The 11,817-nt window shown below is 45.3% G+C and overlaps 1 protein-coding gene across 3 annotated transcripts in view; it reads left to right on the forward strand.

Annotated features, from left to right (window-relative positions):
• The window catches only part of TGFB1I1 (transforming growth factor beta 1 induced transcript 1), a 58,702-nt gene extending 47,356 nt beyond the window's left edge, over positions 1 to 11,346 (forward strand). For all 3 annotated transcript variants that reach the window (XM_029606847.1, XM_029606846.1, XM_029606845.1), the window contains 3 exons: positions 244 to 325; positions 2,228 to 2,376; positions 7,347 to 11,346. In XM_029606847.1, the coding sequence (XP_029462707.1) occupies positions 244 to 325; positions 2,228 to 2,376; positions 7,347 to 7,613 (498 nt within the window). In that variant the 3' untranslated portion in view covers positions 7,614 to 11,346. The remainder of the gene's footprint in view (positions 1 to 243; positions 326 to 2,227; positions 2,377 to 7,346) is intronic.
• Positions 11,347 to 11,817: the final 471 nt, after the last annotated feature.

Raw genomic sequence — 11,817 nt, forward strand, 5'->3', positions numbered from 1 at the left:
TTCTTATTGTAATGCAACCTCGTTAACCTCATGAGAAAGCAACTTAACATCGACATCAAGGTTCTCCTGCATAGCTAAAAATAATGCACACACGTGGTCCTTAACATGCATGTTAAAGTTCATTGCATAGGTCCCTATGTATACTGATATCTTCATCCTATGTTCAGCTCTCCTTATTTTCTATTATCTCACCCCCGATGTATCTCACATTACATTTCTGACACTGACTTTTTGTCCTTTCAGAAAATGGTGACTGCCCTGGACAAGAATTGGCACCCAGAGCACTTTTGCTGTGTGAAGTGCGGAAGACCCTTTGGGGAAGAAGGTGGGTTAGAAACAGCAATGGGTACCTGGTTACTTCTCAGGGTCAGTGCAAAGGTATCAGACATCCTAGATGAACCTTCAGGATTGTGCCTCTACTCCCTCCTAACAGCACATCGCTTCCTTCTTTGGTGGTATTGATTCTGGGACAGCATCCTCTCTTTCCCCCCCCCCCCCCCCTATAATGCATCCCAGTCCAAGTTTCTTCGATTCATGGTGCTGGGTCGATTCTTCCAGTTTCGGGCTCTTCCCTTCGGGTTGGCTATGGCTCCCCGGATCTTCACAAAAGTGATGGTAGTCATGATAGTCCTGAGACAGGAAGAGATCCTGGTACATCCTTATCTGGATGATTGGCTTATTCAGACAAAGACAGAGGAGGAGTGCAGTCAGTCAGTGCAGCGAGTGATGAAACCCTCAGTTCTTTGGGATGGGTGATCAATGAATCCCAGGCATTGGAGTATCTAGGTGCCCGCTTCGATACCCAGCGGGCCAGGGTGTTCCTGATGGCAGACAGGTTGACAAAGATGCGAGCACAGGTGTCGCGGCTCTTGAGTCTGTCTGTGCCAAAGGTCTGGGACTACTTACAGGTACTGGGTTCCATAGCCTCAACGTTGGATTTGTTTCCATGGGCCTTTGCTCACATGCGTCCCTTACAAAGAGCGCTTTTATGCAGGTGGAATCCATTGTCAGATGAGTATCATCTGCCGTTACCTCTGCAAGGAGAATCCAGATCCAGTCTTTTGTGGTGGCTATCGAGGAGCAACCTGGAGAAAGGGGTGGGCCTTTAGGCCCTGGACTGGATAGTGGTGACCACAGATGCGAGCCTCAAGGGCTGGGGGGTGATGTGCCTGGGTTAGTCTGTTTCCTATGTGACCTCCCAGTGGCCCTCATACCTGTTTGTTTTCCCTGTTTCCTGTGTGGCCTTCTAATGGTCCTCATGCCTGTTTGACTTCACTGGTTCCTGTGCGGCCTCCCAGTGGCCCTCCTGCCTGTTACTGTCCCTTTTGTCTAGTCCCCCCCTTTGCTTTCTGTTAGGTCCTGTCCTTGATTTGCCCTGTGCTTCGTGCAATCCTTCTGTGTCTTGCCGACTTGTTTCTCTCTTCTGCTGGTGCACTCCCTGCCCTTTGTTTTATGGACACCTTCTAGAACCCTATAGCCTGCGCCTAGCCCCTCACTGGGTGTCCTATGCCCTGTACTCCTGTGTTTCGGTATTCCTCCAGCTAAGTCCTGCCAGCCATCAGAACTTGCGGGTTCAAACCAAGGGGGAGCTGGCCAGTCAGGCAGAAATCCCTGCGTTACCCTGTCCATGAGTCCTTTGCTGTGCCTGCCTGGGGGGGGATGCCTTTATCCTGCCCTGCTCCTGACTCCTGTGCTGTGTCTGCTCTGGGGTTACCTATAACCCGCCCTGTGCTGCCTCTGCCCTGGGGGCAGCCTGGGTATCCGTGACAGGCAGAAAGATAAGATAACTCAACATGGGGCATGTGAGCCAGTGTGTGCTCACAGGCCCTGTACTGGCCACAACCCTTGCATAGGCTTCCTTGGTAACAGGAAGCCCATGCAGGAGGTTGGGGTGGATCCACCACAGAGCCTGTGAACACATGCCTGCTGAAGACCCAATATTGGTTTTCTCTTATCTTGCTGCAGCAGCCGCCACTGAATGACCATAAAGATACTCTATTAGGTGTGATGCCTGGGGCAGGTGTCCCATTTGCTACCTTCTCTCATCTTGGCACTGGTCCTGGACAAAACTGAATTGTTAGCAGCTGTGATATCATTTATTGGGCCAACATAGCAATTATTATCCAAAGATATTATTCATGAGCCTTCAAGACCACATAGATCCCTTCTGATATTTCTTTTTTTTTTTTTTATATCAATCTTTGCTCCCCTATTCTTTCTCCCATAGGTTTCCATGAGAGAGATGGGCAGCAGTACTGCCGAAAAGATTTCTATGAGATTTTTGCAACGCGCTGCCATGGCTGTGGACAGGCCATTCTGGAGAATTACATTTCTGCTCTCAACGTCCTCTGGCACCCAGAGTGTTTTGTTTGCCGGGTGAGTGCCAGCTACAGCAAAATATTGCAAAAACATTAGGGAAAATTGAGATTCTCTTGCTTAAAAACCTGAACCACTGTTTTGAAAAGCAGAGAGAGCACTACTTATGAAGCATATGAAGGTTTGCATAAGATATATGCTTATATTTGGATAATTATATATATCTATAGAATATGCAGATGTTCATTAGTCTATAATATATTATTGCTTTCAGACGATACCTGCATAGGATTCTGGGAAAGATTAGTTCTTTAGCTCTCCATGCTGTATTTCTGCTTTACATGTATCAATGTGATACTTTTATAGTGTTCTGATGATGATCGGAACAGCAGTGAAAAAAATTCCACCCCATTCATCCTTCTCCCTGCTCCTCAATTTATTCAGGTTCATAGTAGCAGAAGCAGAAGTAGCATAGTAGCTTTCATAAAAATCTTTACATATTCTTAATATTTCTTTTGGGAATTAAATAAAAAAGTCAGAGATATAAGTAGAAGAGGAATGCCTTAATTTAAATACCAGCTGAAAGTTTCTGGCAGTGATGTTTGCAGAGTATGACCTATAGAAAGGACAGATATAAAGGTTAACATATGAAAATAAAAAACAAAGAAAACCAAATATATAAGGTGATACCTTCTTATTGAACTAACATTGCTTGACTAACTTTGGGAGATGATAATCCTATCCTCAGGTCAGCAAAAGATAGCACTACCAGAAAATTAGTCCTGGGGGAATTCTGCGCTACTGTGGAACGCAGAATTTGCACAGAATTCTCCCCCTGTGCAGAATTGCCAAATTCTGCGCAGAAAAAGGCAGAGGAGACACCGGCGTACTGCAAATGGAGCACGCGTTGTTCGCGGCGAAGATGAAGGCCCCGGCATACCGCGAACGGACTGCGTGCCATTCGCGGTGAAGATGAAGGCCCCGGCGTGCCACAAATGGAGCACATGCCGTTCGCTGCGAACACGAAGGCCCCGGCGTGCTGTTTGCGGCGAAGATGAAGGCCCACGCGTGCCACAGGATGCGCTCCACTCATGGCAAAGATGAAGGCCCCGGTGAATGTGTGTAGATACGTGTGGGTATGTGAGGGGAGGGGGAGAGAGCAGGGGGAGGGGATGTGAGAGAGAGAGCAGGGGGAAGAGGGTGTGAGAGAGAAAGCAGGGCGGAGGGGGGAGAGAGTAGGGGGTGAGCAGGAGGGTGTGTGAGAGAGACCAGGGAGGGTAAGCAGGGGGGGTGTGAGAGAGACCAGGGAGAGTAAGCAGGGGGTGTGAGAGAGAGAAGAGGGGGTTGCTTGAGTGTGGGTAGCAGAGAGAGGGAGCCTATATGAAAGATTGTAAAGGAGTGTGTATGTGTGTGAGAGATTGGGAGCTGGTGTGTATGAAAAAGGGATCGTGTGTTTGTGAGGGTGCTTGCCTATGTGAAGGGGTGTGTGAGAGAGACATAGGTAGCCTGTGTGAGGATGTATGCACGAGAAAGGGCGCTTGTGTGGGTGAGAGAGGGACCCTGTATGAGGGAATGTGTGTGTGCGAGAGGATGCAGTTTCATCTGCCACTTCCTTATACAGAGTTGGCCAGGTCCAGCCTGTCGTGGTGGCTTATTCGGAACATGTTGAGTCTAAGAGAGAACTTGGAGGGTCCGGACTGGAGAGTTGTTACCACCGACGCCAGTCTTTCTGGGTGGGGAACAGTGTGTCAGGACCAGTCTGTTCAGGATCTGTGGTCAGCAGAGGAAGCGTTGTGGTCCATCAACTGCCTAGAAACGATGGCACATAGGTTGGCATTGCATGCGATTCTGCTGCTGTTTAGGGGCAAGCCTGTGAGAGTCCTGTCAGACAATGCAACGACGGTGTCTTACATCAACCGACAGGGTGGAACCAAGAGTCGGGCAGTAGCTCAAGAGGCCAGGATATTTCCATTGGGCGGAGTGCCATCTGGTGCTGTTAGCAACTTCTCACATAGCAAGAATGGGCAATGTACGAGCTGATTTCCTCAGCCATCAGCAGTTGGATCCACCCTCCTCTGAATCTCTTCATCTGAAGATGAGGCTGAAGATGAAGATGAGATGTATCTAATGGTGACCTTCAAAATGCTAAGGCCCCGCGGTTCTTCAGTCAGAGAAGGGAGCGGGAAGCAGAAGGGGTCGATGCCTTAGTTCTACCTTGGCCGGTCGGCATTCTTCTGTACGTGTTTCCCCCGTGACCTCTGGTGGGCAAAGTCTTGCAGCAAATAGACATCCATCCGGGTGAGGTAAACCTGGTGGCACCAGAGTTGCCGAGGTGACCTTGGTTTGCAGACCTAATGAACTTAGTGATGGATGGTCCAGTGAGGCTTGCCCATCTGCCAAAGCTGCTGCGCCAAGGTCCCATTTATTCCGATCAGGCGACTCACTTCTGTCTCATGGCCTGGCTTTTGAGAGGAAGTGCTTAGGGAAGAGAGTATATTCTGAGGACTTTATTGCTACCCTTTTGCAAGCAAGAGAAGACTTCACCTCTTTGGCATTTGTGAGGATATGGAAAGTTTTTGAGGTCTGTAAGGCAGAGCAGGGAGTGGATCCTATGTGGGACTCATGACTCATATTTTGGTTTTTTTGTGGAAAGGCTTGCTGAAGGGGTTGTCTTTTAACCCCCCTCAGAGTTCAGGTGACAGCATTGGGCTGCCTCCGAGGCAAGGAACAGGGAGCGACTCTAGCAGTGCATCCAGATGTAATGTGTTTTCTCCAGGGGGGTGAAACATTTGCTTCCTCCAATTCAGAAGTTGTGCTCTTCCTGGAACCTTAACTTAGTCCTTAAGAGCTTGTGTGCCATTCTGTTCGAACCTCTTAAGAGAGCCACGCTTAAGGATCTCACTTTGAAGGTGGTTTTCTTGGAAGCCTTTTGTTCTGCCCAAAGGATTTTGGAATTGCAGACATTGTCTTGTAGAGAGCCCTTTTTGAGGATTTCGGATTCCGGGGTTTCCTTGAGGACAGTTCCTTCTTTTTTTTTGCTGAAGGTGGTTTTGTCGTTTCACTTGAATCAGTCAGTGGAACTACCACCCTTTTTCAAGTTTGGATGCTACAGTGCCTCATGCTAGACAGTTAAGGCGCTTGGATGTCAAGTGTGCTTTGTTGAGGTACCTTGAGATACTAACAGTTTTCTGCTAACGGATCTCCTTTTTGTGCTATGGAGCAGTGCAAAAAAGGGTTGTAAAGCTTTGAAGACCACAATTGCATAGTGGTTAAAAGATGCTATTGGTTCGGCATACATCTGTCAAGGTCATCCTGTTCCGGAGGGGTTACAGGCTCATTTGAACCATTCTCCGGCAGCATCCTGGGCTGAACGTCAACAAGTGTTGCCCCAGATGATTTGTAGGGCGGCTATTTGGAAGAATTTGCACACTTTAGTGAGTCATTATTGCTTGGATGTCCAGGCCCCAGAGTCAAGGGGCTTTGGGGAAAGTGTACTTTGAGCGGGACTCTCATAGTCCCACCCCTTTTAGGGAAGCTTTGATACATTCCAGGAGTCTGGATTGATCTAGGTATGCACAGGGAAAGGAAAATTGACTCTTATCTGCTAATTTTCATTACTGTAGTACCACAGATCAGTCCAGAGTCCCGCCCAGAGGAGGTCTTGGATTTGGAAAGTTCACTCGATCTGTTATAGTAATCAATCTGAAGAATGGTGCAGGTTTGGTATAAGATCCTGCATGTTTTTTGTTATTGAAGTCAAGGTTATCTTTTCTGAGCTTTCAACTTCCCACTGCTCATTCAGGGGAATATAACTTAGTTGTTGTGGTGATGTTATTTCCATCTTAGCTTGGGTACTTATCAATACTGAAGGATTGCAGGTGGCACCTCGGGTTATGTTGCAGTGTCAATAAAACTTTCTCTGTCTCTATCTGCTGGAGGGGAGCAAAACCCAGGAGTCTGGACTGATCTGTGGTACTACAGGAACAAACATTTGCAGGTAAGAACCAATTTTCCTTTTCTCACCTTCCCATCCCTGATCCTTCCTCTTCCATCCCACTCCTGACCCCTCTTTTCTCCCCTCCCTCTTTTCCTTCCATTCCCTTTCCTTATCCTCTCTGAATCCCCCATCCTCTCCTCCATCCCTTATCTCTCTACCCCTTCTGCCTAAGATTCCTTCTTCATTTCCTTTCTCTGTGATCTCCACTTCCTATTCCCAGTTCCCTCTCCCTCCTTTCCTCCCCAGCAGCAATCACTAAAATCACTTTTTCCTCTAATAAAGAACCAAATTTACTGGACACAAAAATGTCACAAAATGACTTTATTTTTAGAAAGTTAAAAAATACATTTTTTTAAAATTGCAAATATATGAAACATTATACAAATTTAACACAAAGTTGCCACAGAATTTGGATAAACCTGCCAACTCTTATCGCAGAATCTTGAAAATTCTGCCGCAGGAAACCAAGGGCTCTGCTTAAACTGCATTAAGGGAGGAGCATGAGTAGGATCTCCTTTTGTGAAATGTCTTTCCCTTGTGGGTGACTGTGTGATCCTGTGCTGACACAGCTTGGTACTTTCCAGGAATATGTGCTAGTTCCTTAGAAGTTTGCTTTTTCTTTTTTCTCTGTTAATATTTTTTTCAGATTAGTTGGTTGCCTGAAAGCCAGTACCAGTGGAGAAGAGAATATTTCTCTAGGTGACTTATCCTCCAAGAGTACTGATTGTAGGTCTTTTATGATTTTTCTTGGTTTCTCCAGCTCTGGGTTGTACATACGTGCAAGGAGTACTTCCTCTATGGTTTTCCTTTCTTTGTACTGCAGTAGATTTGTCACTTTATATTTTCTGGTAATATCATTTTTTGCTCTTTCTGTTCTGATCTAAGATAGAGTATTTCAGCAGTGGAAACTTCTCACTCTCCGCAACTGTATTGCCAGGGGATCAGGGAGGGCTACTGCTGGGTTTTCTAATATTTCTCTTCTGGCTGGGTGAATGCCAATCACTGCGTCTGTCTTTATGTCCCTCCCCACCAGGAATGCTACACCCCCTTTGTGAACGGCAGCTTCTTTGAACACGAAGGGCAGCCCTACTGTGAGACCCACTACCACAAGAACCGGGGCTCTCTATGTTCAGGCTGCGAGAAGCCCATCACCGGCCGCTGTATCACTGCCATGGGCAGGAAGTTCCACCCGGAGCACTTTGTCTGCGCCTTCTGCCTGAAGCAGCTCAACAAGGGAACCTTCAAGGAGCAGACAGAGAAGCCCTACTGCCAGCCCTGCTTCATCAAACTCTTCGGATAAAGCTGGACAGGGAGCAGGCAGGAGTGGGTGTTGACGCTGATGGCACGTCACAGCCTCTGCCACTCGAGATCCCTCCTTCAGGAACACTCTTATGGGACTTGTTCGATAAAGAGTTTTTCATAGAGAATAGGAAAAAAGTCCTTGTTGAATAAGGCTTTACATGTGATTGCAGTTTACCAACAGTGGTTTCTAGCTCTTTTGTGTTTGGAGGAAGGAGAAAAGACCCTGGCTGCACTTGAAAGATCTGCCTGTTCTCAATGTGTGTGTAAAGGGGAACTGCCCTTTTCTCAAGCTGTGGGATCACTGTTTGTAGTGCTGTACTATCCAGCAGTTTTACAGCTAATTATCTGAGGACATCAGTTACAGAACACCTTCTAACCTTTGCATTCCACAAATATCTTCTCTTTTGGTTGTATCTCAGTTACTAGAGGCTGGCAGAGTCACCAGTGGGCGTTTTTGACATTTTTTTCCCTGCAGTCTTCCCAGGAAAATGCCAGAAATTGGCCGTGTCACTATCACTGTGGATATGGCAGTGTCCCCTTTAAATTTCTGAAAGCTAGCGAGAATCTTAATGGCAGATGTCAGCTTTATATGTGTATACATTTACATAAAAAAATATATATTTTTATTAATATTTTTTACTGAATTTGGAGTCCTTTCACTCAAGTGTCTGAGAATTTGCTTTAAAGTTGCTATCTGTTGTTAAAAGGATGAGCAGGAATCCTGTGACAATCTATGTTAAAAACCCCTGGGCAATGCTGTGTTAAAGGGACAGGCAGAAATCAGTCACAAGCTGCTGCAGAGGGGTGGGTAAAACCTGGCCACAATAGGGATATGTGGAATCCTGCTATAGTTCATACCAAAATGGTAGGCAAAAGCTGGTCGCCACCCAAGTTAGAGGGGGGTGGGCAAAAACCAGTCACAATACATCATTAAAGGATTGTGTGGCAATCAGTTACAATTTGTGCTAAAGGAACAGAAAGGAACCCTGTGACAATCTCAGGGGCCGATGCAGTAAGCTCTGCGCTAAGACTGTGCGCTGAATTTCAAAACAGTATGCTAATGCGTCCCGAGTTAAAAATGTGGGCAGACACAAAAAAAAGTGCATACAAACCAGAGCTAAAATGTGCACTCAGCACATACTGATCGCATATTTTAACCCGGGTGGCAGGGGGAATCTTTCGGACAGAGTTTTTTGTCCACAAAACATGATTTATGCTTGTTTTGTGCACATAAAATATGATTTTTGAATTCAAAAATGCTTTCGGCGCAGAAAACATTTTTGTGCTGATAAATCTTTTTTTTTTGTGCGCGGAAGACATGCTCTGTGTGCACAAAGCATGTTTTCTGCACATGAGTCCTGACTGCAGGTCCTGGCACCAGTCTTCCTGCTTCTGCCCAGAGACTAAGGCTAGTGCTGGAAACTTTACTCCACCTCTGGCCAGGAGTGAAAGCGCTAAGCAAACCTGGGTTAAGCCAGTGCATCTCTCTGCATTGGGAGGTTAATTACTAATGCCTTCATTAGCATGGGATTTTCACGCGAGGACACTTGCGTAATACGCGCACGGTTCTGCATATTCTTCGCGTGCAGAACTCATTGCTGTACGGGGGGGGAGTACTTTTGGCGTAGAAAGAATGTGCGCACAGCTGTGGGTAAAACTGTCTGCTCTGCTGAGCGCGCCTTATTACATTGGGCCCTAGGGGCAGGGTGGCAGTCTGTTCCATCTGGGGGCAGGGGAAATCATCATTAAAGGTAGGGGGCAGAAGTCAGTTGCATTCCATTGTTAAAGGTGTAGTTGACAGTTGGGTTCCAATATGTGTTATAGTGACGGGCAGGGATATTTTTTTATGGCCCTTTTTTTTTTTTTTACGTTTCTTAAAGTAAGATTTAAAGATTATTTGCGCCTCATAAATCTTTTATTTGATTATTTATTTTAGATTTTTTGTACGTATAAAACTTTGAAGCTGTCCAGGACGTGTAACAGGTACAAAAGGGAAGGGCCTGTGTGTTTCTGTAGCACGCAGGCCACTAAACAGCAGCAGAGACTCTGTAGAAGTACTGGGTGTTTCCATACCACGTTAAGCTTGTAGAAGGAGGAAGAGTGATCTAATGCTCGAAACTATTGGCTAATAAATTCAGGAGAAGTCCTGGTTCATGAGTTCAAGACTCACTTCTGCCAATTACTCTCTGTGTGACCTTGTCAAGTCCCCATATCTCCTTTTGCTTTTGGGACTCAGTTGAAAACAAGTAATTTGTCTTAATCTGGCTTTCCTGCTTAACAGCAACAGGGATTTTGTAAGGCTTGTAAGTGATACTATTAAGAGCTTTTATTTAATCCCCTCCCCCAACTGTAAGATCATTAGCCCCATTTACTGCAAAAGTTCCTGCCTTTTATTTCACTGCTGTATAATTATTTTGTCATATCATGCACGGTATTATATTTCTTATATTCTCTCCATGTCTTACTGTTTAATAGACACCTGCTGCACCCTCTGAAAACTTATTGCTAATGTTATGTGAAATTTATAATAAAGAAACAGCAGAGAAGACTGAACAGTTGCAACTTTTTTCCTTCATTTATATTAATTAATATTATTGTAGGTACTTCCTTCTTGGCAGAAAGTAAAAAAAAAAAAACAAAGAAAAAATATAAAGAAAGATCAACAAATTGTAGGTGATATTTATTGGATTACAATTGTGACTGGATTTTGAGCGCCATCACTCTGGTTTTTTTTTTCATTGACTTGGTATTAAGTTAGTTTAATTAAAAGGTATCGCCTACAACTTATTTCTTGTTCTTTGTATGCATCCAAGTGTACTAACATGGCAACCACATTGCGTTACTAAAAGAGAAAAGAAACTGAAACAAATTGAAAAAGTGCACCTTCTATGCACAATACAAATTAGTCCCTCTCTCCCCCTGATTTCTGGGTGCCTGCAGCGATTTGCATGGTGTGCAGCAGTCTCCCTGTTGACTCAGGGCTGCCCATCCCACTGCTGCATCCCCAGCATGAATAAAAAGCCAAACTCAGCCAGGCCGTCAATCAACAAGCTGGCTTGAGCCCCACTAAGGCCCAAAGAGCAGTCACCATTGCCACCCAGGAAATCTCCATAGGTGATGGAGAGAAAATTAAACTCTGGGAAGAGATGGTTGTACCAGGGAAGTGGGTTGAAGGCCCTTCACTGGGCATCCTGCCCTGCTTTTGGTCCTGCCTGTGCAACCAACCAGACAACATCCCCCTGCCTTGGTTGTATTTTTTTGTTGATCTCACCATGTCCACCCGCCTATACTCATGCACACCTTAAACATCCATACTGACAGCGGCATGCATATGGATAGATGGATAGACAGAAGGACTGACACTGAGAACACAATAAGTTAGTTTTCTTGTGTAGGGATCCTGGTAGTCCCCTATTAGAGTTAGTCAGGAATATACCATTTGATGTGGGGAGAGACATAGGGATGTGTTTATAGCTCCCCCATGTGGAAGCTGGCAATGGAACTGTCCTGTTGTTTATACAGAGAGATCATCATTTTACCCTCCTGGATTTCCTTTGCTTTAGAGGAGACAACATATCTTTCTTATTGACTGTAAAGCTTGTCTTATTGACAACATATCTTTCTTATTGACTGTAAAGCTTGTTGCTGATTTATTGTTTATTGTAAACCGAGGTGATGTTATTAACGTGCCGCGGTATATAAAAAAATCTCTAAATAAATAAATAAATATCTTGGGCTGGGTTCTGACTTAAATTAAACCTCCTTGGAGTTCATTGTTTTGAATGAGAGTTTCTTTGCCCGCTCTTATTCCACTCTTTAAGCTTTGATTAACTTCTTTAAGTATGGAGTGCCAAATCCTTTTGTACTCAGTTAAGCTTATTTAATTTTGCTCTTCAACCCAATGGGAGAGGGTCCCTTCCAGAAAGAAGCATCTGAGATCACAAAGATCCAAGGGGAAGGATGACTTCCAGCCATCCCAAAGAAAGGGGGCAGAGAAGGAAAGGAGATGGACCACTTCAGTGGTCTATGAATATCTGCTGAAGACTGGGAAATGAGAGAAAGCTATCATCCTTGATACTGCAAGAGGAGATAGGAGATAAAAGCCTAAAACTTTAAAGTACAGCTTTGATATTTCAAACTACCATAGGAGGGAAGCACAAAAGCTTTGCCTAGAACCCTATGGGAGGGAAGAGATCACATAA

The sequence above is a fragment of the Rhinatrema bivittatum genome, chromosome 6 (assembly GCF_901001135.1).
Source record: "Rhinatrema bivittatum chromosome 6, aRhiBiv1.1, whole genome shotgun sequence".
Taxonomy (NCBI): Eukaryota; Metazoa; Chordata; class Amphibia; order Gymnophiona; family Rhinatrematidae; genus Rhinatrema; species Rhinatrema bivittatum.